This window comes from Colobus angolensis, unplaced genomic scaffold (genome assembly GCF_000951035.1).
Source record: "Colobus angolensis palliatus isolate OR3802 unplaced genomic scaffold, Cang.pa_1.0 Scaffold189, whole genome shotgun sequence".
In the NCBI taxonomy this organism is placed as follows: domain Eukaryota; kingdom Metazoa; phylum Chordata; class Mammalia; order Primates; family Cercopithecidae; genus Colobus; species Colobus angolensis.
Window position 1 is genome coordinate 863,128 of NW_012115032.1, and position 27,411 is coordinate 890,538.

Below are 27,411 nucleotides of genomic sequence, written 5' to 3' on the forward strand. Positions count from 1 at the left end.
CCCTCTGGAACCAGGTGACACTGACCCTGACTGCTCTTACTATCCCTCAGTCACAGCATAGCTATTTCTGAGAAATCTGGGCAAAACTTAAATAGAAACCTGTACTGGATTATTTTTCTCTCTTACAGAGTTTGAGCAAACAATCCTCAAGAAACTTAATAAGATATCTTACAGTCAATTATTCTAATGAAAAACTTCAGTGCCAATATGATCAAAATCCACAACTGAGATTTGTCAGGTTCATAGAAGAGAGATAGTCAAGACAGGAATAAAAGCAGTGCTAAGAAAGAGATCTGCCCATTGTCTATCCAGCTGGAATACTAAACAACCATCCATAACAGTATTCTGAATTTGACTTGGCCTCTTTAGCTTCTTTATACTTTAGAAAGGAAGGGTAGAAAAAAAATCAAACAGCATTAAAAAATAGAGCCTTGATATGCAACATAGAGCGTATTAAAATGCGGTAATAGACAATGGAGTAGAAGTTACCAGAGTTGGAAGGCTGTACGAACTCAGCAGATTTGCCTATGTTTCTGAAAGTATCAGTCAGCAATTTTCATTATAGTCCTTAAATCCTTGAAATTTTTCATATGATCTCTTTTGACATAACAAAGCTATAAGATGACATGTAAGACTCAGCAGAGATAATAAGGTAATAACTGCAGAGGTGGCAGCTGAAAGCCTAATAGATGCAGTTATATGATTAAATGAGAATTTAGAATGAAAGTTAATGCATGAATGCAAATGAGATTAGAGTTCTGAGTAAGAGGAGAAACATGGAAGCAGAGTCAGAGAGGGCAGGTTCTCCTCACCCACAGAGAAGCATCTTTGTTTTTATATTTATCTGAAGGAAGTTGAGTAAAAGCCAACTTCCTGTAGGAGTTGTCCAGACAGAAGAAAGGATAGGAAGAAACCATTATACCTCTGGTTGTCCATGATAAGGGACAACCATTATATCATGGTTGTCTATGATAAGGGAGTGGAAAGAAAAGGAAAAGAGAGTTACATTCAGTAAGTTAGTGTGAATACTGGCTCATTCAGAAAAAGCAACCACAAAGTTTAGCCAAGTGAGTTTTATGAAAAGGATGCCTTTACAACATGAAGTTTGGTTTGCAACAAGAGATAACCTAGAATTAGAAGCAATATACAAACTCAAGGACTTGAGAGGACCAGTTGCCTTTTTTAAAGTTTACATGAAAAAAGTTTTAATAAAAAAATTATAAAAATATACATGATTCTCCCTTATCTTCTAATGCCCTTTCACCCTCAGGAAAGAGTACCTCAGTGTACCTCTAGTCACATATAATTAACATCTCTATGAAGCAACTCACCATCTAATCTTTCCAATTTATTTAAATATTCTCATTCTCAGTAATAAGTACTTTTACCTAACCCACCGTTTCTCAACATTAACACTGTTGACATGTGGGGCCAGATAATTGTTTCAGAGCCTGTCCTGTGTATTACAAAACACTTAATAGTATCCCTGGTCTTTACCCGCTAAATATCAGTAGGCTCTTCACTCCACAATTGTGACAATCAAAAATGTCTCCAAGTGTTACCAGTGACCAATCTGTATGGATCTGCAGCAACCTTAGTTCTTGCCTTCTCAGAAGAAAGAATTCAGCCGAAGGGGCATAAGGCAGAATGAGGGACCGAAGCAAGTTTTAGAGCTGAAGTGAAAGTTTATTAAAAAATTTTTGAGCAGAAACAGAAGGAAGTAAAGTACACTTGGAAGAGGGCTAAGCAAGTGACTTGAGAGATCAAGTGCACAGTTTGACATTTGACTTGGGATATTACATGTTGACATGCTTCTGGGCTCTGCTTTACTTATCCCCTGATTCTTCCCTTGGGGTGAGCTGTGCACAGGCACAGTGGCCTGCCAGCACTTGGGACGGGCTGCATGCACAGTGTGTTTACAAAAGTTGTATGCATGCTCATTTGAGGCGTTTTTCTTTTACCAGTTGAGATTTCCTAAAGGAAGGTCATATACCAGTTAAATTCCACCATTTTCCCTCTTAGTGCTCATGCTTGAGCCCACTTGCCCAACTCCTGAGATCTCACTGGGAAGCTGCTGATCACCCATTTCAGGTGTTTTCTACCCATTGGGTGACTGCCTTTCCCTGGCACTGGCTGTGACCAATTATTACTTTAGAGAGACTGTTTAACAACCAACTCACCATCACCTGATGGTCACCTGACATTCCTGGTTGAGGGAGTGCTCTCCAGCTCTGTTCATGTCTACCTAACTACTTTCTCTAACACAGGAATAGCCAAATACATCTCTCCTGGAGAGGTGGTGTACAAAATTGTCCTGATTGAAAGTCACTGCATTAATCTATGCCCATGCATTAATTATGGCAGGTATTTTCATTATACAAATGCTTTGGAAAATACCCATTACAGAAAAGGGCTTTGTAATCAAGTATCATTTTTATTTCAAAATATCTTCCTAAGGCAGGTCCCTTCTTAAAGAAATACAAAAACAAAAGCGATCTCATGGATAATACAATATGGACTTCATTTCTTTTTTCTTTTTTTTTTTGAGACAGAGTCTTGCTCTGTCACCAGGCTGGAGTGCAGTGGTGTAATCTCGGATCACCGCAACTTCCGACTCCCTGGTTCAAGCCATTCTCTTGCCTCAGTCTCCCGAGTAGCTGGGATTACAGGCACACGCCACCACGCCAAGCTAATTTTTGTATTTTTAGTAGAGACTGGGTTTCACCATGTTGACCAGGATGGTCTCCATCTCCTGACCTTGTGATCCACCCGCCTTGGCCTCCCAAAATGCTGGGATTACACAGGCATGAGCCACCACGCCCGGCCCAATATGGACTTCATTTCTGCAAATATTTCTTGAGTGGATAGATTTTCTGTGGTAGGTTCTACTATACCAATATACACGCATAAGCAGAACTGTATTTAGAGCACGTTGTGGACAATGCACTTCCCCTGGCAACAAAATAGCAGAGGGCCCAGATGCTGAGGAAGGAGAATGGCCCTGGCAAGCTAGCCTTCCACAGAACAATGTCTACCGATGTGGAGGCCCGTGGCTTCGTAACAGCTAGTTTATCACTACTGCTCACTGCTTCATAAAGTAAGGCCTCAAAGCCACTCAAGTCCTTAAAAGCCTACTGTCTTTCAACAATACACCCACACAACTACACGTCCAACTGTCTAATACTGTTAGGTATAGTCTCAAAATTACTCAGTTAATTATCAATGTAATGACAGACATAGGCTGAAGCAGGATTTGTCAAAAATGGCACTATAGACAGTTTGGACTGTATAAGTAATTCTTTGTTATGGGAAGTTCTCCTGTGCACTGGAGGGTATTTAGTGGCATACCCGACTCCTAACCACTAGTAGCACCCCTCAGTATTGACAACCAAAATGTCTCCAGACATGCTAAACGTGGGGGATGAAATTGTCCCCTGTTGAGAACCACTACACTACAGTCACTGTACTTCATCTTTAGAAAGAAACTATAAATCCCCAATTGAACTTGGATCTTATTTCTTTCTCATCATTATTGCCTTTGGTTTAAAGTATTTAGTCATAGGTTTTGAATTCATTCTACATCTTTCCATATTTGTACAGCCCTATTTGATATGATGATGTATTTATAGGGTATATTATTGTACCAATAGTTTGCCCTTTTTAACTAAGACATGTTTACCCTTTTGTTTGATGATACTTTTAATTAACTTCCATTGGTATTATATAGCACTCATTGCGTCTTTTTTAAGCAAAAAATCTCTCCCAAACCTGCTCAGCTCTCCTCAAAACCATGCTTGCTTCTTACGTTGCTTTAGTAGAGAGTTTGAAAATGTGAAAATGTTTCAGCAGCACTATTTTTCAGCACTTAATATACAAATCCTAGATTAATGAATAATAAGTCAGAAATACATTTCTATTTATAGATTTTATATAGATTTTAATGGTCAAAAAGAAGATTTAGACTATTTCCATAATTTCCCTTAGTTCACTTTCCCATACCCTTGCCTGTTTTTAATTTAATCTTATTATCCTATATTGTCATTATTTATTTTTCTAAATCCCCTTCAGTCTTTTCTGTACAGAATAAGAAATAAAATGTAGTTTTCATGGGTTATCTTCTAAAAATAACATTGCATTATTCAAAATCTGCTCATGTTATCATTATTTTTATTTTTCTCTTATATACAACTTTATTTTTGTATGCTTACAAGCATTATGGGAATTCAAAACATACCTAATTGTTTTTAAAATTGTAAGACATTAACTCCTACAAGTCCAATAGATAGGATTTTTAATTAATAAATCTGTTTTTTTAGGGTCCATGATCCCAAAGAATGGAATGTTAGTTTTTGTCTTATTTTAAGTCATCCACAAACACAGTGAAATATCAAGAATATTATAATTCAAGAAAACTGCTATTACCCTGCACACGATAATGACATTGCTGTTGTGTATCTATCTTCACCAGTGTTATATACAAGCAACCTCCAAAAAGCATGTCTTCTAGGTGTTAATTATATATTCCTATACAATTCAGAAGCAGTGGTCACTGGACGGGAAACATTTAAAGTCTGATGGTGAGTTCCTCACCTGACTCCATTATATGGTTTGAATTTTAGGAGTTAAAAAGAAAAATACTCAGAATTACACCTAAACTGAAAAATACTTTTTCTGGATCATTTTTAATAGTGCAATGTGGAATGGGTTGAAAATTATCCTCAACAACATTCATGCAGAAACTATAACTTCATAGAGCTATTTACTATAATTTCTCTTAAGATGGCAGTTTTTCAAGAAATATATTATTTGAATAAGTAATGCATTTCCTTCATTCATTTAATAATGAAAAATAATTACCACCTTTGTTCCAGGGATTGTTTTAGGTGGTTTGGATACATTAGTGAATGAAATGGGCAGATATTCCTGCCTGTTTTCTTAGTAAAAAAAAAAAAAAAAGGAAAAAGCTTTCATCCTTAACAAAGGAAAACGAACATGAAATAAAGGATATAAGTAGATGAAAGGAAATAAGTAAGTTATAGCAAATTTTATACAGTTAAGTGCCATAGAAAAAAATACGAACTACAGGGGATTCATCATTTTTAATGAGGTGACAAGGTGATACTTGAGCAAAGATTTAAATATGTGCATCCCCATGACCCTAATAATGTGACTATTTAGTGACTATTCATGGTTATAAATGCAGTTTGAAAGCAGAAAAATAAAACTAAAATTAATTTCAAGTTTCAGAATTACAGTAAAAAATGTAGCTGAAAAATTTTTAAATAATCATAAAACGTATGCTCCTGCAACATGAGTTTTTCATTTTGTTTTCTTTTGTTTGGTTGGTTGGTTGTTTTTTTTTTTTTTGAGACAGAGTCTCACTCTGTTGCCCAGACTGGAGTACAGTGGCGTGATCTCGGCTCACTGCAATCTCTGCCTCTCAGGTTCAAGAGATTCTCCTGCCTCAGCCTACTGAGTAGCTGGAACTACACGCATGAACCACAACAGTTGGCTAATTTTTTTATTTTTAATAGAGATGGGGTTTCACCATGTTGGCCAGGCTGATCTCGAACTCCTGACCTCTGGTGATCCGCCCACCTTGGCCTCCCAAAGTGCTGGGATTACAGGCGTGAGCCACCGCACCTGATTCATTTTGTTTTCTAAGACAATCTTTTCTGTACAGAATAAGAAACAAGATGTAGTTTCCATGAGTTATCTTCTAAAATATAGCTTATTGAGTTATTGAAAATACGCTCATACTATTATTTTTATTTTTTGCTTATATACAACATATTAATACATTAATAAACATATTACCTATTAATACATGTAATAAATACAAAATTTCAAAACAATTCAAAAGAAAACATCTTATTACATATAGATGTACACATTAAATATTTCTAAAAATGGTTATTTTTCAACAATAGCTTGGTATGTTTATAAACATTACTTGTTTTTTTGTTACTAAGAAAACTGCTAAAAAATTAATTATACTTTACACTGATTTGATTTAGAAATTGTACATAGTGTTAAAGTTAGATACTAATAGCCTAGCCAGAAAGATTAATAGTGACATCAACAAAAATTATATGATTTTCTTCCTTTAGGAACTACTCTTAATGTACTCCAAAAGGGATTAGTGAAGATTATAGATAATAGGTCCTGCAAAAATGGAGAGGCAGATGGCAGAGTCATCACATCTGGAATGCTGTGTGCCGGGTTCCTGGAGCCACGTGTGGATGCCTGCCAGGTAAGTCTGTGTATTCTAATTTCAAGAACTTTATTCTTGTAGGTTTAAATTTCCAAATAATCAGTTCAGTTTTCTCAAGGGATTGACAATTTTTAAAGGCTTAGGTATGTTTCCTAGCCAAAGTATCTAATTAGAATTACAATGATATCAAATAGGTCTCATTAAAGTGCTAAAGTGCTAAATCACCTTACTGCGTAAAGCTGTGAGCAGAAGTGGGAAAGAGACTCAATTTAGAACAAGCAATGAAGAGATGAGACGGTTTGCTGGTGACTCTAGTGTGATTGTCATTTCACTGGGAAACACTGAACTGGGTCTAATAGCAAAATTAACAATCATGGAGCTGTCACAAGGTGTTTCCAACATCCTAAATATTTTATTTATTTAACAACTCTTACATAGTATTCCCATGTGCCAAGCACTGTTTTAAGTTCTTTACAAATATTAATGTATTATAGCTACCTCAGTCCTCTGCAGTATATTTGTGCTATTGTAAGCCCTATTTCTAGATGAGGAAATTGAGATCTAGAACTTATAGCTGAAAGTTTGTACTCTTTGATCAACATCCTTTATATTCCCCAACCACTCCCCAATGCCCCATGCATGGCAACGGTTGTTATACTATGCTTCAATGAGTTTGAATTTTTTAGATTCCAGGTATAAGCGAATTTATGGATTATTTTTCTTTCTGTGTCTGGCATATTTTACTTAGCATAGTGTCCTCTAAGTTTATCACTGTTGTTGAAAATTGCAGGATTTTTTTTCTTTTATATGGCTGAATAATGCTACTGTGTGTGCATGTGCGTGTGTGTGTGTGTATCACAAATTTTTAATCTACTCATTCGCTGATGGACACTTAGATGGTTTCCATATCTTGGCTATTGTGAATAAAGCTGGAATGAACATAGGAGTGTAAATATTTCTTTAAAATCCTGTTTACAATTCTTTTGGATGAATACTTAAAAGTGTGATTGCTGGATACCATAAATAAAAGTTTTTAAAAAATACTTCATTGTTAAAAAAAATGCTAACAATCATCTGAAACAAAAAAGAAAAGAAACTGGCTAAAGATATGTAAATATTGCTTAGAGGTATTGGTTTAAGGGTGTAAATTTGTAACATGGCTTCACAGTGTCTGGTTTGGCCCATGTTATGATGGGGAGAAAGGTAAGGAGCTGAGAAGCTGTTGACAAAATAGTGGTATGGTGCATTATGAAATATAGCAGGAGGACATGAGCTAATACATTCATAGAGGAGTCCAAGGATTCACATTATTCGACTGAAGAGCAGACACAGGGTAAAAAGTGGAATAAGTGGAACAAAAAAACTTAAGGGGTAGATGCACTCAATTTTAATACTGAATAATGATGTTTTAGAGGTGGAGCAGTTTCAGTTGATATCAAGGAGTGACAGGGAAATGTTCAATAAAATGATCAGAGTCAAGGAAGCCAAGAGACTGTGAGCTGAAGTATTACATGTACCACCAATAGATGTTGAAAATTACCCAGGATGATGGGAAGAATTACAGCAAAGGGAAATCCAGATGCCGAGGTGTTCCATCATTCTTGGAAAATGGCCTAAAGATCAGTAGATGAAAATTACAAGTGTAGAGAGGGTATATATATAATGATATATATCATTTTGCTCTCTAGGGTGACTCTGGTGGACCACTGGTTGGTACAGATTCTAAAGGCATCCTTGCTAAAGGTTCCCTGCTGGTATTGAAAGTTGGAGAAATGTTCTTCCAATCAAGCCTAGTGTCTACACTCAAGTGACATACTGTTGAGACTTGATCATATCCAAAACTGGTCTTTAGTGCAGAATTTCTCTGTAGATTAAAGCTCAAATGTTATACGCTTGTTACGTGTTTGTAATTCCCAAACCATATTTAACTTAGATGTCACCTGTCCTTACGCACATTTAATGTTGCATTTAAACACATAGTATTTTAGAACTATGAAAACTTTCTGTTTATTATAATTTGACAAAAGTTTAATGAGACTAATGGACTAGGACATACAATTTTCCCTTTTACCTTTACAGATTGATGGTAATTATATGAGTAAACATGGATTAATTACAGTTTATTAAGGAAGTTTTCTCTACTAATTTGCATATCCAGGACTCTTGGAGAATCATAGAGTAGGTATTAGCAACATACTCCCTTCTGAGTCATTGCCTGCTGACAAGCACATGGATTTCACAGGATCAACATATTAGTAGGTTGTAGTCTAGGGAGTTGCAATAATATTGTCTATAAAAGTTACCCAGGAAAATGTATCTACCTGTTTTCTTTCTGGTTCTTGTGCCAACTCTAATCCCTTATCTATTTATGACTTCCTAACCTTGAGTGACACAAGCAACATGATAATCCCCTGAGGTACATTGAATAGGTCACAATGCTTGCTGACTTGTTCTCATTCTCCTTCAAGCATGAAAGTGAAGCCAGAAAATGGTTCTCAAATATACACACACTTAACAGTAAAATAATCCTCAGACACATGGGCTGTGTTTCAATAAGTGCCTTGAATAGACCATGCAAATACTACTGTGCTGTATTTCTCCAAACTAAAATTTCTCAGTCATGCAAATTATCAACCAGAATAAATAATGCTTCCACTTCACTTGCTTTTTTCCCCATACAGAAATCCTAGCTGACGGTACGGATGTTTATAAAGGCACTGTTATGCCAAATTAGCAAGTCAGTTGTCATTTACCTAAAATTATCTCATCAGAGTCCTTTCCCAGATTGTAGTCCACCAGTGTCTCTTCGGTAGTTTATCCTCCTCTTCTTCATTGCTGACAATCCCACAGCTACCACCAATTGCCTTCATCTTGATGTAATTTTTTTCATAAACCCCCTCAAAATTGCATTAATAGCAGATAATATTTGCTGATTCCTTACTATGTGCCAGGCACACTTTACATGTATTATTACACTGAACTCTCCCCACAACGCTGTGATGATGGTCACCTTGGGGAAACTGAGGTAGAGAAGTCAAATAACTTGCCAAAAACAGAGAATTTATAATGAACTGAACTGGAATTCAAAATCACACAATTGGATTCCAGAGCTCACAGTTTTAGAATCTATACTATGTTATGTGACATGATTATAACCAAAGCTCTACCTTCCATAGTCTTCTAAAATGTAACATTTGTCATAAACTTTATGGATGACTCATTATAGTAGCTTTATTATTTAATTGCTTTTAAAATATTTGGCACATCATTACACACTTATAAGATATTTTTTGATGCTTAACTTTTTACTTTTTGATGTTTTAGAAATTAAGCATAAACAAAATAAAACTATAGGCATAATGTTCAGGATTCTTTGGTTGCAAGTGACAGAAATTCAATCAACACTAGCCTAAGTAAAAAGAAGACATTTATTGGCTCATCTAACTAAAAAATTTAGAGATCTGCATCCTTTGACATAGCTGAGACTGGATCCAGGAGCTCAAACAGTGTATCTCTCTTTCTCTCTAGTCACATCTCAACTCTCCTCTCCTTAGTCTTCATTCATAGGCAAACACTTCCGCATGAGGTGGTGAAGACATGTTCACTGATTCTAGGCGTAGATTGTCGTTAGTGCTAAGCTACCAGTCTCAAACAAAAATACAGTAATCTTGCCCACTGGCTACAGTAAAAATAAAAATTTAAAAGTCCTAAGGATGCCTCTGATTACAAGTTTGGATCATGGTATCACTCCTGTGATGGACTTTTGATTGACAGCTCCTCTGATAAAGGAGGGGCAGTTCCAGAAAAAAAAAAAAAATACTTATTTTTCCTGTAGGAATTGTATATGGTTTATATACACACAAAAACATAGGTAAAGAGGAGTACTGGTAGCTTAAATCACTAGGCTATGTTGCTTTATTACAAGATAACAGAATATGCATAGTATGCAAAAGCTGCGACTTACAAGTTAAAAACACATGAAAATATAAAATATTTGTTTGTTGTGACATTATGTTATTTTGAATAACAGTGTATTGATTGAGAATGTAGCATATTTTGCATTGGGTAATAGGTAAGTATTATTTTTATCTAATTAGCATACAAAATATTTTATTTTTAATTTAGAAAATAATTTAACACAAAGACAGGTATGTTAATACATTTTAAGAATGTACCTCCAAATAAGTTGGCTGTAAGTGACCTGCATGATGACATGCTGTATAATAATGGATTCCCTTTTCCTCTCTATAAGCCAAGACAGTAACAATGAGGAGACACCATTATTACTATTAATAGTGTCCCCTCACCTGAGCACCTGTGTCATAAAGCTTCAGATTTCAGCATTTATGCTATAAAAAGTATCTGGTAAGAATTCATGATGAAAACACACACAAAAGAATGAAATTGGATCCTGATCTTATATCATATGCGAAAACTAACTCAAAATGGATTAAAGACTTAAATGTAAAATCTGAAACTGTAAAACTCTTAGAAGAAAATGTAAGGTGGAAAGCTCCTTAACATTGATTTTGGTGATGATTTTTTGCATATGACACCAAAAGCAAAAACAAACAAACAAACAAAAACAAGTGGTACTGCATCAAACTAAAAAACTGCTGCACAGCAAAAGAAACAATGAACAAATGAAAGGGCAACCTATGAAATGGGAGAAAATATTGCCAAACCATATACCTATTAAGGATATTATAATCATATATCCAAAACATATATGGAACTCACACAATTTAATGCCAAAAAACCCCAATAATCCAATTTAACTATGGGCAAATGACCTGAATAGATGTTTTTCCAAAGAAGACATGGAAACAGCCAAGTACATGAAAAGATGCTCAACATCACTAATCACCAGAGAGTGCAAATTAAAACCACAATTAAATAACACCTCAATGAGCTAATACCTTACACCTGTTAGGATGGCTTTTATCAAAAAGACAAGTATTGGTGAGGGTGTGGAGAAAAGGGAACCCTTGTACACTGTTGGTAAGAAGGTAAATTGGTACAGTCATTATGGAAAACAGTATGGAGATTTCTCAAAAAATTAAAAACAGATCTACTATAAGATCTAGCAATCCTACTTCTGGGTGTATATTCAAGGGAGTGAAATCAGTATCTCACGAGGTATCTCCATCCCAGTGTTGATTACAGCATTTATTCACAATAATTAAAACATGGAAACAACGTAAGTGTCCATTAATGCATGAATGAATTTCTTTAAAGATGATACACACATACACACACACACACACACACACAGACAAAGCATTATTCAGCCATAGAAAAGAAGTAAATCCTACCATTTGTGACAACATTGATGAACCTGGAGGGCATTATGCTAAGTAAAATAACCTAGACACAGAATGACAAATACTTCATGATCGAAAAAAAACCCAACTTCATTCTAAAAATATAACAGGGGGTGCCAGGGGCTGGGGTTTGGGGGAAATAGGGAGATGTTAATCAAAGAGTACAGTTATAAGATGAACTAGTTCTGGGGATCTAATGTACAGCACGAGTTATGGTGAATGCGTTAATTAATTAGATTGTAATCATTACACAATGTATAGGTATATCAAATCATCATGTTGTAAACTTAGAATACATAAAATCCTATTTGTCAATTAAGTATTTTAAAATTTAAAAACCTTGAAATAGTGAAAACTCAATATGCTGAATATAAATTAATTATTACCAAGTTTATTAAATAGGTCCATTAAACAGAATACAAATATCACTACAGGTGCTGCATCTTGAAACAATATAGACAATATACTTTCTCTATCAATACATCCTGACAATATGCTAGTAAAATTTTAATAAACTTAAGTTTCACTTCTCAGCTGGTTTCTTTTCGCCTTTTAAACCCCACACATTTGTGACTAGTAACATGAACTATCTGACATCTCTTTCGGCATCTTTGTGATTGTAGTCAGCTGTGGCTTATAGACTCCCTCATCGGGTAATTCAATATCTAATAAGAGATTTGCTACCTTTACTAACATTTTCACTTCGAGCTCTGAGTTCTCTCCTTTTTACTCAGACTGCTGCTTTAGCTGCTTTTCAGGGTTCTTTTGTTGAGCAGACTGCCTTTGTTCATGCTGCTAGAAAATGCACGTAAGGTTGCTTAGAATCTTTTTGGCATATTTGTTTACTTCCTCTCAGAAGATCTCACAGTTTAAGTGGAAGAGAATGGCTTCTTTAATAATTTTAACCAAAAAGAATTTTCAACGAGTAAACAATGTGAGACCAAAAAAAACCTTTCTAAAGAGTTTATTCTTTATTTTCAAGAATCCTCTTACTTTAAAAAAAATAAATAACCATACTACATACATTTTCAAATGTCAGAAAAAAGGATATCCTTATTATATTCCCTTTAACTCTTTGCTGTGTAGAGATTTTAATATAAATTGAAATTAATTATTTTTCTAAGATGGAAACGTCTTACCTTCCCATATATTTTAAACATTTCTTAAAATTTGCTTATTAAAAAAACATAAACTTCATGAGAGTATGAGCTCTGTCTTGTTCTATTTCTCATCGCCTAAAACTCTAAATAAATATTTGTTAAATAAATGAATGAAATTTGGAAATAATTCAATAAATCCAATACAGTAAACCCAGTTGAATCATTACTGTTCCAGAATATCTTGTCTAAAGTTCATCTTTCCAAACAGGAAGTTTCCTTGTATTGTATGGTAAAGTTAAATGTAGGTAGTTTAAGCATTTAAATGTAACTAAACTAATTTTATGACATATTCTTACATTTGACAAAACAGTTGTTACCACATTTTTTTTCCTTTTTCTTTATCTCTTTCTCACAAGAGTGGAATGCAAGTGCATTTTCAGGTAACTAACCATAACCCTGGTTAGCAGAATGCCAGTTAATCAAGTTTAACTATTCAAAGACTCTTGCTTTAAAAGATTTTTCTTTGTTTTTATGGATGCTTTGGCGATCTAGTAAAGAAAAAATTCTATACAAGTAACACTATATCATAGACATATACTCCATCTATCAAATTATACCTTAAAACAAAGGCCTTGTATGTGTAATATCTGCATCACAAACAAGGAGAAAAAAGAAGAGGGAAAAGGGCTTTTATTCTTCCCGTTCCTATGATCATTTCTACCTTTGAAAAATAGTGCTAATAAATTTCCAAATTATACATTGTAGCAAATCAATTAGTGGAAAAATTTCAGATAAAAGTAACTATAAAGGAAGTGAGTGCTTTACCTGAATAAAAGTACTTTTCAAAGACTTTATTAAATAACTACAGCATCTCTGGGCTTCAACAGTGTTTTTTTGTTTTGTGAGACAGGATCTTGCTCTGTCACCCAGACGGGAGTGGCTCAATATCAGCTCACTGCAATATTCGCCCCCCGGGCTCAAGGGATCCTCCTACCTTAGCCTCCAGAGTACCTGGGACTACAGGTGGGTGCCACCAAGCTTGACTAATTTGTTTTAAATTTCTTTGTAGAAATAGGTTCTCCCTATATTGCCCAGGCTTCATCTTTAATCTTATTTCTTAAATATTTAAATCTTATTTCTTAAATATTTTAAAAATACAATATTTATTTTTATAAAATTCCATTTTTAAAAAACTATTTTATTTTAAAAGTCCTAAAATAAGAAAAGAAGAAATAATAATAAACTAGAAATGAGTATGTTATATAGAAATTAACAGGATGTCAATTTCATGTGTGCCTAGTCTTACTGAAACTTAAAGAGAAACAGATAATACTAATAATAGTATTTTTCTAAATTGTATTTTAAAACCTTATTTATATTATTATACATTTGCATCATAAATTCTTTTTTTTTTTTTTTTTTGAGACAGTCTTTTACTGTCAGCCAGGCTGGAGTGCAGTGGCGTGATCTCAACTCACTGCAACCTCTGCCTCCGGGGTTCAAGTGATTCTCCTGCCTCAGCCTCATGAGTAGCTGCAATTACAGGCACACACCACCACACCTGGCTAATTTTAATATTTTTAGTAGAGATGGGGTTTCACCACGTTGGGCAGGCTGGTCTCGAACTGCTGACCTCATGATCCACCAGCCTTGGCCTCGCAAAGTGCTGGGATTACAGGTGTGAACCACCGCACCTGGCATAAATTCTTAATTAATACAACTATTGGGGATCTAGCTTTCAAATTTCCAATTCTGAAGAAGGTGGAAACAAGATATGTTGTATTTTAAAATTGAATTGTATCATGAAATGCTGTGTGTCAACAGATTATCAGCAAAAGAACAAAATTAAAAGTATACTCTTTTTACTATAAGCAAACTACATAAAGTTTATGTAAATAAAAATATCTTGGCCAGGCGCGGTGGCTCACGCCTGTAATCCCAGCACTTTGGGAGGCCATGGCGGGTGGATCACAAGGTCAGGAGTTCGAGACCAGCCTGAGAAATATGATGAAACCCCATCTCTACTAAAAATACAAAAATTAGCCACCTATAGTGGCATGCACCTATAGTCCCAGCTACTTGGGATGCTGAGGCAGAAGAATCGCTTGAACCCAGGAGGCAGAGGTTGTAGTGAGCCAAGATCATGCCACTGCACTCCAGCCTGGGTGACAGAGCAAGACTCCGTCTCAAAAATAAATAAATAAAACAAATAAAATTTTATAAAAATACAATATAATTATAAAATAAATTTGGAAATATCAAATATGAGCTTTGGCTAGCCTTATTTTTGGTATCCACAAGTACAGTGTGTAGTACATAATGCTTAATAGATGGTTAATTGAATTGTTGAAATAAATATAATTCTTATATTCCTGGTTTAAATCTTTTTATATATTTCTAATTATACTTAAAAGTAAAAGATTACTACTTTTAGTATTTAGTGAATATACATTTTGAAAAATAAACATACTTATTATGCTCCTGCTTTTTTGTTCATTTCATATGTTGATGATTCATATTATATATGCATTTCCTTAATCTGATCTCCAAAATCTTACATAAATTTTCAACCATAATTTCCCATCATTTACCTCTAACACATCTATACTGAAATAAAAATTGCAACAATGTTTTACAGTGTGATTCTCCAAATAATATGCACTCTTGGAATAATGAAAGTGAATCTGCCATGCTAAATGCTATGCATAATTTAGAAAAATTTGTATGACTTTTAGAATTTGTTGCTCTCCTTCACAGCAATTTTGTGTAAATATTTCCTCATACTAATTCATCCACAGTCCTTCCTCAAATGCTTCCATTTAAACTTAAATTTTAAAAGTTCCCCTTTTACTCATTTCACAGTTGTCATAGACACTATCATTCTTGGCTCAACAAAGTAAGTCATATTTTCAAAAACTAAAAAAAACATTCTTTTTTTTCTGATATTGTGCTACTTCCATCTTCTCTGCTTACCGGAAACAAAATTTTTTCCCAAATACATTTTCATACACATTCTTCTTATTTGAAAGAGCTGCCTTCCTCTATTATTTTATTCTCATGAGTAAAGGTAGGAAAAATATTTCTTGCTCCCTGGGTGACTTCTAAACCATCATCACTCTTTCCCTTCAGAAGCTGGACTTGTAATAAAAAACAAACAAACAAACAAACAAAAAACTGGCTAGTTAAAGAAGATGATGGGAAAAATAATACAAAGAAAAAAAAGTTACAATAATTGAAAATCAACTCAGGTGATAATCAGCAGGAGTTGCTCATCCTTAGAGCTGCCTGGGCTCCTGTTGGCTTTCTAGGTCTTGTGTATCATGAAGGAGACCTCCATTATCTAAGACAGTCTCCCTTTCTTGCAACAAAAAGGGCCTGTTAACATGGCCCTTCATTTGCTAAGGACTATGACACCTGGCTTATAGACCTTTCCACCCCAACTGCTACCAGAAAGGTAGCATTGCATCGTAGTTAAAGACACGAGCTCTGAAGGCAGACTGCATGAGACATAAGTACAATTCTGTGGTATCCTAATTAGGGAAAAGGAGTCAGGCTAGTGGGAGCAGGGGAAAGCAAAAAGAAAAAGCAGATAAGCTACAAGGACACATGGCCTTCCTACGCAAATAACTCTCAATCTTCCTGTGCCCAACTATCACCAGACACCTGCAAGTTAGCTCACTGCAACCTTGGCATTATCAGTACTGTACAAAGCCCTCTTCAGCATACAGCATAAACACCATCCTATAAAATCTCCAGCAAGCCCTTGTTTCTTTGCAGTCAGCTTCCCTTCCGCTGATCCTGCCCATTGTCTCCCTGGTAACGTATTTTCATACTTTCTCTAGCAAATTTGCCTTTCTTTTGCCTACAACGGTAAACTCTTTTGTCCCTGCATCACCGGCCTAGATAGCCACCGCTACCCCATGACAAACTCTAAATATGGATCAGGTATGTAAACCTCTCTGCTTCACCTTCTTCAACCATAAAATGAAAATAATAGCACTGACTTCTAGGGTTGTTGTAAGGTCTAAATGTGTTAATATGTGTAATATGCTTAGAAAAGTGCCTGACACCAAGTAAGTACCCAATAAATGTTAACTATTAGTAGTAGTATCAGTATGGACAACACCTTCAAAATCTATGTAGTTGACTCATCTAACAACTTAGATTCAAAACTTAGAGCTCCTCAAATGTGTCAAACATCATTCACCCTCTACTTCCTCTACCAACTTTCATAGCCACACCCTGCACTTTAGGGCTTTATACCTTTCATGTTGTGTTGTTAGCAAGGGTTTTCTAAATAGACTAACTCACCTGAATTTTGATTGCCCACTATTCCCCAAATTCCTTCAAGGCATTCTCCATATGCCATACAGTAAGCTTCGTGAAGCATAAATCTGGCCATACCTACCCTATATTACTCCATTCTTTATATAGGTAAAGCCTAAACTCTTTTTCTTGGAATATAGGCTCTCCAGATTTGAAGACTGCCTCATTATCTACACTTTTGCTCTCACATACCCTTTGAACTTTCTCACATTGTCTTCATATTTAAGTGTGCTGCTCCAGCTTCTAAGCATGCCCTCCCTGTCCTCATACCCCATTCCCCAGTCACTTATTACCCTATATGCTGTAGTCCCATTCAGCTCCATTGCAACCTCTTCCCTAATCAATCAGTCCATCACTAACAAAGAAAGGGAGGGAGGAAGACAGGAAGAAAAGGAGGAAAAGGGAAGGGAGGGGAAGGGAAGGGGAGGGGAAAGAATGGGAGGGAAAGGGACAAATAATGAAGCTTTTATGCTCTAATCTTTTTCCCCTAGATATACAAGACAAAGAGCAAAATATACTTCACTAAAATTGGATTTTTTCATGAATGTTCTTTCCTTTGTTCTTTTGGTTGCTGGTTCACTTACAAAAGCTTTTCATATTTGTATGTCTTTCCAATGGTTATTCTGTTTTGTTCATTTCAGGCATGTGGCCCTGATCAGATTAACTGATATGATATATATGCAAAGCCTTTTGAGTTATTCAGAAAAATAAATTATCTTAGTCAAGAGTGGCTATAAGGAACTTATTATAACTAATGTAGTATGCACAATTTATTTTTTTGTAATTCTCCTAGATGAGTCAGAACTTAGTTTTGACATAGGTAAAAATTTTATGGTCACAAATCTCAGGTGTGAGAAAATCTCTTTCTTTCATATGCTGTATAAATAAAGGATATAAATATTTCAAGCCTGGAAGTAGTGAGAGAAGCTGGTATTTCTGGACATATAGTGACAGTCAAAAAGGAGCTCAGGTACAGGACTGGCCTAAGCTGCTCAAGATTCAGGAGACAGCCAGGACACAGGGAAGCTGAGGAGATATGTAAGATATGTCTAAAACACTTATCTAACCTTCTGTGGTAACAAGCTCCTTAAAGGGGCTGGATGATGTTGTGTTCACTTTTTATCACCAGCAAAGGCTAAGATAATGTATATAGCAAATATTTAGTAACTATTTATTAAATAAATAAATATTTAAGACAGAATAAACAAATATAATAAATGAACCAATAAGAATGCACCATCTAAGTCAAAATAGTCACTTTTATCCTTAACATTGTACCTGCTTTGGCTGTCGCAGAAGCAAACTTGTTGGCATTAGACAAATCAAGCTGGTGATTTAATAAATTGCAATGTAAGTCTTACAAGTATTAATAAACAGCTATCCAGCACTCACCATGAAAGTTAAAGAAGCAACACAGAAAAAGTTCCTAAGTGGTCCCAATTTGAAATGATCAGATAACCTACAAAGGAACATATTCATATTACACTAACATAAACACATATAAATGCACTTACAGCAGTTACACAGTCGTCTCTTCAATAACTACTTCCCCTAAGTATTAGTGTGTAATAACAGCAAGTACAGTATTTAGATAATTATAAAAACCAAGGCAATAATTTAAAAACTGATTAACCGTTTTACTCTAACTTAAGCATGGATCTGAGCAGTAAGATTGATTAATAAATTTGAATGCAGCCAATTGGATTGATTCTAATTTAAAGTTTTAATTTGTTGTAGAATAATTTTAAATGAGTGTATTTGTCCAGTGTTGGAGTGCTCAACAGTGTGTTTGAAAAGGAAAACCAAGAAATGTTTTTGAGAAATGTGTTAATTCCTTAAGACAATGGATTTTAATTGGATCAAGTTGTTTGCATTTTTCTTCATTATCATTCTACATCTGTATATTGGACAGAACACTAACGCTAAATAGTTCTTAGAAAAAAATTTTAAAGTTATTTAAATCATAATATCATGTCTGTCTTTTAAATTCAAAATTAGGCTGTGAGTATCCTTCTTCACTTACGAAGAGTGTTATGAAAGCCAGGCCATCTGCTGAGGTGCTACAATTACATATGGCCCTCAGAATGCGTTTGGCCTGCTCTGTTTTAGCCCTCTGTTGGATTACCAATACACAAAACAAGTTAACCTTGATCTTTCTCATTAAGTATCTCAGGGACAAAATTTGACATAAGTCTAAACCTGTGACGTTTCCATCTAAAGAAGGCAGAAATAAAACAGGACTTTAGATTCGATTACAATAAAATATCAGATGCGCCACAGACACAAGTCTTGAAGCTCTGTCCTGGGAAAATATGGCAAATAGTGCCTCTCCTGAACAGAATCAAAATCACTGTTCAGTCATCAACAACAGTATCCCACTGATGCAGGGCAACCTCCCCACTCTGACCTTGTCTGGAAAGATCCGAGTGACAGTTACTTTCTTCCTTTTTCTACTCTCTGCGACCTTTAATGCTTCTTTCCTGTTGAAAATTCAGAAGTGGACACAGAAGAAAGAGAACGGGAAAAAGCTCTCAAGAATGAAGCTGCTGTTAAAACATCTGACCTTAGCCAACCTGTTGGAGACTCTGATTGTCATGCCACTGGATGGGATGTGGAACATTACAGTCCAATGGTATGCTGGAGAGTTCCTCTGCAAAGTTCTCAGTTATCTAAAGCTTTTCTCCATGTATGCCCCAGCCTTCATGATGGTGGTGATCAGCCTGGACCGCTCCCTGGCTATCACAAGGCCCCTAGCTTTGAAAAGCAGTAGCAAGCTGGGACAGTCCATGGTTGGCCTGGCCTGGATCCTCAGTAGTGTCTTTGCAGGACCACAGGTAAGCCATTATACATGAACTTATTTGGATATGGTGATCATAGATTTCCTATCTAAATTTGATATAAGGTCTTATCAAAGGAAGTACTGTATTACCTTTTTTTTTTTTTCTTTTTTTTTGAGACGGAGTCTCACTCTGTCGCCCGGGCTGGAGTGCAGTGGCCGGATCTCAGCTCACTGCAAGCTCCGCCTCCCGGGTTCACGCCATTCTCCTGCCTCAGCCTCCCGAGTAGCTGGGACTACAGGCGCCTGCCACCTCGCCCGGCTAGTTTTTTGTATTTTTTTAGTAGAGACGGGGTTTCACCGTGTTAGCCAGGATGGTCTCGGTCTCCTGACCTCGTGATCCGCCCGTCTCGGCCTCCCAAAGTGCTGGGATTACAGGCTTGAGCCACCGCGCCCGGCCTGTATTACCTTTAAGAGCTTGGGCTCTGGAAGTCAGAGAGTGAAGTTTAATTCTGGCTCTGTTCTGTTACCTTGGACAAATTTCTTGACCTCTCTGGTTTCAGTTCCTTTACTGATAAAATGTAACATGGGGGTTAATGCTTACTTAATACTGCTTTTGTGATGAATAAATAAATAAAATGGATCACATATCTATTCTGATAAAATGTAACATGGGGGTTAATGCTTACTTAATACTGCTTTTGTGATGAATAAATAAATAAAATGGATCACATATCTATTATGTAGCAAATGCTTCCCCGCAAAAATTGTGATTCTCAAACTTAACCTTATCTCCATTCTATTCTTCTATTTTTCTTTTTGTTCTGGTTGACATGGCTTTAATGTTTAGTTGAGATAATTTTTAGAAATTATGAAATTTGCCTAGATAGAAAATATTTATAATGTTTCTTATTTAGGGTTTCTTGAGTGGAAATTTTAAGAATTCTGTCACTGCAGCTTAGAGAGAATTATTTTTGATTAGTATGTTGCTCTGCAGTTTGCAGCTAAATGGTACTGAATATAGAAGAAAAGTAAGACATCTTGGATGTATGGAAATCCAAATATTTCCCTAAAGTTAGTTTGAGTTTTGCTGGAGGCAGCTTATTGAGAAAGCCGTATGGCTGACAGAGTAGGCACAGGCCCTCCCCACAGAGGGCAGTCATCTTTCCAGGTTGCCTTCATCAGAGACAGCCTGGTTAACTGACCTGCTGAACCTACCATTTTAACAATCAGATCCCCGAAAAAAGGGATAAATTCTTGAAAACAACAAAGAACGTTCATAGCAGATGAACAAGTTTTCTCTTGCATGTAAATGTACTACATGATAAACCCAGGATACAAGGATGTGTCAAGAAATAAATCAGAATTAACTAGGATCCTCCAAAACTTGCCTCTGAAAATGGAAATTTATCTAGACTTTTTAAACTGACCAGATGGTCAAAAAAAAACAACAACAAAAATCTGCCATGCAGAATTCACTATATAGCACAAGATACTAGAAAGCTGGATAACTGTTTTATCCCATCAATTCCTCACTTTAATATTTCTTTTGAAAATGTGTGTGTCATGATAAGAATAATGGGAAAAACTAAAATGTTTTCATTTTCTGAAGAAAAATTTATGATTTCTTTCACAGTGATGCAATATATAAGAATAACTTTAGCAAACATATGACCTGAAATGAGGTGATTTAGCTAAGGCTTATGCTCTTAAAATTTTCCACATTCTTTCTTTACACTTTCACACCCATGGTCCCAGATACTCAGGAGGTTGGGAGGGAGGCTGAGGTGGGAGGATCACTTGAGCCCAGGAGTTCGAGACCAGACTGGGCAATATAGGGAGGCCCCATATCAACAAATTATAAAAAAAAAAAAAAAAAAAAATTAATGCTGGTCATAATGGCACGTACCTGTGGTCTCAGCTACTCGGGAGGCTGAGGTGGGAGAATCACTTGAGCCTGGAAGGCAGAGGTTGCAGAGAGCCGTGATGCACCACTGCAACTGCACTCCAATCTCAGTGACAGAATGAGACCCTGTCTCAAAAAAGAAAAAAAAAAAAAGGTTTTGGGAAAATTTATGTAAGCTCAAATGGCCCAAATGGAGTGGAGTAAAACAAAGACTTTTTAAAAATCATCTGGCAATGAGGTGATCAGGGGGCTAGGGTGATATCAAAGATAATTGATAGTAAGAGAGACATTTCAAACAAAATACAAAACTTGACAACAAATTGGATTGAGAGAGTTAATAATAGAGCAGGGGGAAATAAAGTTCCAGTTTTCTTAGCCAAGGAGTTTAAATAGTAAAACCATTGAAATGATCCGGTTGAGAAGGGGAGTGTTTGTTTGTCTGCCTATTTGTTTGCAGAAGGGAGAGGGAAGGCAGGCTGTGAGAAGTAAAATCATTTGCTTTAGGACATGACTGCTCGCAATATAAGATCTGTGTAAGTACAACTATGTCGAAAGTAGTTGGTAATTTGAGATGCTGATGTAGATTAAAATCCAAACCAAAGTAGAAATAATCCTATTTGCAATAATAACCGAAGGGCAAACTCACGATTTGATTCTTCTTAGAAGTCTCCTAGAAGCTATAAATGAAATATTACTTTATCAATCCAATTCTTTTCATCTAAGTATTAACAGCAATAATAGAAAGGTAATGCCAAATATTTATCTAACTTGATGTAGCAAAAAGAAAATAGGAACTTAACTTTGAATTGTTTAGGAATTTCATGTAATAATCTGACCTCAAATACAATACTAGAGAGATTTATGTGAATATGAGCCACAGAAAATGATGTTATTTTATTTTGTAAAACACATGACTCATCCTTATTTTCAACAACACTTTAAAGCACTTTCCTGAAGCTTCCTGTATAACCTCACGTAAGTAATGTTGTTTGATATTTACATTAACTCTATAAAGTAAATAGGAGCTGTGTTATTATCCCTACTTCACATAAGAGAGCTAAGGTCTAAACCTTTGAAGACAATGGTGTTAAAATCCTTTTCCAATAATCTAAAGTAAGAAACACACACTACATTGAAAATGTGTGTCTCTTCCTCTCTTTCTCTCACACATATAACTGAGAAAAAATTTTGATGAAATACATATTCTATTCTGTTACATTTCATTTTTTACTGTTGATTAAAACTCACTACTGAGCATATCCTGCAGTTCAAAAAGCACTGATTTGAAAGGATCCATTGGCATTCCCAGTGTCATGTGCTCTGTTGGACTCATGTTGTCTTATTCTTTTCTTTTATTATGGCTCTCTGCAATCTCTCTGAATAAAAGAGATTTCAATCCCATAACCAATGTTACATATATTTGATGAGGAATATGAGAGAGAAAGAGGACTTTTTATTTCTAGACTGTGACACATGATGAGTGTGTCTCATGATTCACCATGGTCTATGGATAAGCCCATTGACAAAGGCACATCCTATTGTACCTAATTTATATGAAAAGGGTAACTTTAATTTTCATCCTTTGGTGGACATACTGATTTTCTATTACTTGAGTAATTCATACCTCAGTTGAAAGAAAAATCTTAACAAACATGTTGTCACCACTCAGGCCTGGGGATCTGGGAATTTATGACACTTTTGCCTCAGCTCAGAATGACCAAATTTCAAATTGACCTCCCAGATTTTCCACTTTCCTCATTATTAACCGCAGAAGCTATGTTCTGTGATAATTTGGCGGTGCATTCTCAGAAGTTTTAGCATAGTGTGGCATAGAAACTTTCAAATTTTATGCTAGTAATAGAATTCTTTTTAAAAAATTCTATATCACAATGTACCCCATAAATATGTACAATTATTATGTGTCTATTAAAATTTTTTAAAATAAAATACAGTACAAAAATCCTGTACATAAAAAAGTCCTGTACAAAAAACCATAATGGATGACACAGAAATAAGTGGAGCTGCTCTGGTTAAAATAGAGGTAAAGGAGGACCAGTCCTCCACTTGGTTATTCACTAGCTCCCAGTCACAGTTACTAAAGACCTCGTATCTCCTTGCAACAAAGTTCAAAAGGCAATGGGGATAGTAAAAGTGGCATGAGTGTGAGACTCAAATGGAGTTGGGCTCAAATCTCAGTAATACCACCTACCAGCTATGTGACTTTGAGCAAATTACTTACATTTAAAAGAGTAATTGTAAAGAATAAGTCATAAAACTTATAAAATCACCTAAGACTTCACACCTTAATTTTAATTACTAATTTAATGTTTATTTTTCTTCTTTTCCTTTCTTCCTAAGCCCATCCTTTCTTCTTGCCTTCATAAAAGACTTTTTGAAGTCAGGAAAGAAAAAGTACGGAAATATGAGTATGGAATTGTTGGTTCTTTAAGAAACTGCAAAAAGAAATGCTTATATAAAAGTGGACTATTTCAAATATTTCAAAATTATAGCATGCATTCTGAGTGATTACTAAATTTGGCCAACCTACTCCCTGGTCACAAAGCTATCGTACTAACTCTGCAAAACTATATATGCCAGAGCACAGTAATTCAAGTCTTGGAAGTATCATATATAAAAGTGGGGAAACAGGGAAAGAAAGAAGGGAAAGGAAGGGAAGGCAAAGGAAGGCAAGGGAAGGGAAGAGAAGGGAGAGAAGGGAAGGGAGGGAGAGAAGGGAAGGGAAGGAAAAAGGAGGAAAGGTAGAAAAGAAAAACAAAGGAGGCAAGGAGGAAATGAAAAAGCAACAAACACCCTGGGATAGCTTTGGTTTAAGACCATCTGTGGTTAGGGTGGTAAATATAAATGGAAGAGAAGACATTTCCTAAATTAGATGTGCCCATATCTAATTATAAATCACATGGTTTCTAATAAGAGTCATTTAATACCACAAGAATTCCAGAGTAGCAGGTTATTTGCAGAAAGAGTTCATAGCTTATCTGTGTTAAGCTTACCACTAGTTTATCTGTGCTAATAGAGAGCATCACATATTGACAGCTTTTAAATTATATGGTTAACCCAGGCCTATGGGCAAGAAACGTGGGCCTCTCCTTCATCCTTAGTGTAAAGATATGCTGTCTGAAGATGTGTGGAGGCTTGCCTTAACACATAGAGAATTTACTGGTGTAGAATGCACTACTGACATTGGCAAACAGTTTAAATTCAATAAATATTATCACACAGGTACAATATGCCAAACATTGTGCTACAACATAGTACCGTCCTACTAGCAGAAATAACAACAGCAATAATGTTGATGATGATAAATAATGCTTGAGGACATAAATGTGTGCCAGGAATTTGGCTAAAAGTTTTTACGTGCTAGGTTCACAGAACAGGCAGTGAATAAATACATAAATAAGCTTTTACATGCAATATTTCATATAATGCTTCCAACAATCACATAAATTATGTACAATCATTATCTTTATTTTACACATGAAGAAACTAAACCTCCAATATTATATAACATGCCCAAGATTACTGTTTAATAAGTGGACATCTCAGTATATCAGTATATCTAGTTATCCATATATGGCTATATCCATAGCCAGCTCTTTTAACTGCTACACTGTACCCACCTCTGCCCACTGAACACTGCAATATTGTCTATTTCCTTTTTACCTGTAGGAGGCTGGGCAAGAAAAAGGCAGAAAAAGCTTGAAGTGAAAACTGATGCTTAAAAGACATCAAGAAAAAATATATGATACACATTTATCAATATATAAATGCATGTGGATACATATAAAAATGGTGTACTTCAAGTTTTAATTATAATAATGGTTAAGATTTATACAGTGCTGTGTTCCAGGCACTATTCCAGGTGCTTTGCATGTATTAACTCATTTATTGTCATGATAGGCCTTAGAGGCAGATATTACTATTTTCTCCATATATAGATGAGGAAACTGAAGCACACATCTGAAGATAATTACCTTTGGATAACACTAGGTAAGGGTGTAATTAGTGTGGGTAAGGTGAGTGTTAAAGATAATATTCCAAGAAGAAATGAACAACTGCAATTGACCGTGAAAAAAAAAATGAAAACAGAATGTTCTTGTTTATGGCAAAATAAAGCAAACACTGATGAGAACCAGGGTCAGGGACAAGAGAGGAGAAACATACCAAAATTAAAGAAATAAAATCCAAGGACAAATGAACAACTATAAGCAAAGTGGATCTCTATATTAATCATTCAAACGAACATGGTCTTGGAGCACAAAATAAATGGAACTAAGACAATAGCAAGTTAATTTGTGGGCAAGTAAGATTCTGAATTTTTATACACTTTATTATACCTTTCTTAAAATTTATCGGTCTATCTTGTATTACCTGGATCACATACATTTTATATCTCCACTACCAAATATCAAATTCCTTGATTGAAGGATATAACTGCTTTATCTTTTATGACAGAGAATGCCAGCTATAGTTAGTTTTACCAAAGAATTGCTTAAAAAATAAGCATGTGTTAAATAAGATAGCCATTAACTCAATCATAGTACTATGTTTCAAAGTCATTGCTAATTGAAAGTTTCATCATGGCTTTTTTTAAACATATTTTTTAAACTACAAATTTTTTTCCAGTTACAAATGAACCAATTGGGACCACACACAACCCATCTTTTTAGAATCTTATAGCAGAACTCACCAAGTTGGCGTGAAAATGGAAAGAACAAGTAATGCCTGAGAGACCTGAGCAAGAAATATGGACAAACGCAGAAAAAAAACACACTGTTTTTCAAATGTGTTCATCTCTCCTCAAAACTGGCATGCAACAACATTATACTTGTGATAAGAACTACTATCAAACTCCACTCATTGGGCCAGAGACCTTTGTGGTGCTAGCGAAAAACTTGCTCCTCATGTAGCATACTACCTACGCTTGTGATTTCCTCAGCCAGTCAGTGATATCATTATGCCTTTAAAACATGAAATATTAAGATGAAAATGTGGCCCAGAGCAGAGAAAAAGTAAAATTAAGGTCATCCGGTTCCAAGTCCAACTGGGATGGTACAGAGAGAAGTAGCTAAAACCTTAAAGAAATATAAGATTCTCGGGTTCTACGTGAAGTAACTATTCCAAAGACTTTAACTGACAGCCTCTGTTGGATCTAATTCAAAGCTGAACTTTAAATAAGGTCAGCTTGCAAAGAATTACAGAAAACTGAAAGGCTCACTTCGTAATGTGGGAAAAAAGTCTGAATCATAAGATAAACTTAGCTGAATGCACTTGTCGGGGTTTCTTGACTGCAGAGTGATTGTAAAATTATTAGACGCCCTCTAGTGGATTAATTTAAAATCATTTTTTCCCCTTGAAGATTAAAAAAGATCTGAAACTGAAAATCAACTTTTCAGCTTATTTAACAGGGCCAAGGTTTCTTTCCCTTTTGAGATGATGGGAATGGGAGCGGAGTATGTCTTTTTTTAGAAAAGAAAGTATCTTAAAAATATTTTATAGTGTTTTTTGATGGTAGCGTAGAAAAGAATCATGTTTCTTAATGTTGTAATTAAAATTAAAATTTTCTAATTCAATCAAAAACTTAAAAAATAATAGAATCCCTCATTTGCTTAAAATAAAAAATTGTAACTTTTTTTTTTTGTTTTTGAGACGGAGTCTCGCTCTGTCGCCCAGGCTGGATTGCAGTGGCCGGATCTCAGCTCACTGCAAGCTCTGCCTCCCGGGTTCACGCCATTCTCCTGCCTCAG

The 27,411-nt window shown here is 35.5% G+C and overlaps 1 protein-coding gene across 2 annotated transcripts in view; it reads left to right on the forward strand.

The window, feature by feature from the left end:
• The first annotated feature begins 19,240 nt into the window (after positions 1-19,240).
• GNRHR (gonadotropin-releasing hormone receptor) overlaps positions 19,241-27,411 on the forward strand; it is a 14,935-nt gene continuing 6,764 nt past the window's right edge. Inside the window, exon 1 of one of the 2 annotated variants that reach the window (XM_011940284.1) lies at positions 19,241-19,798. In XM_011940284.1, coding sequence (XP_011795674.1) covers positions 19,277-19,798 — 522 coding nt within the window. In that variant the 5' untranslated portion in view covers positions 19,241-19,276. The remainder of the gene's footprint in view (positions 19,799-27,411) is intronic. The other variant, XM_011940285.1, reaches the window with a different exon arrangement.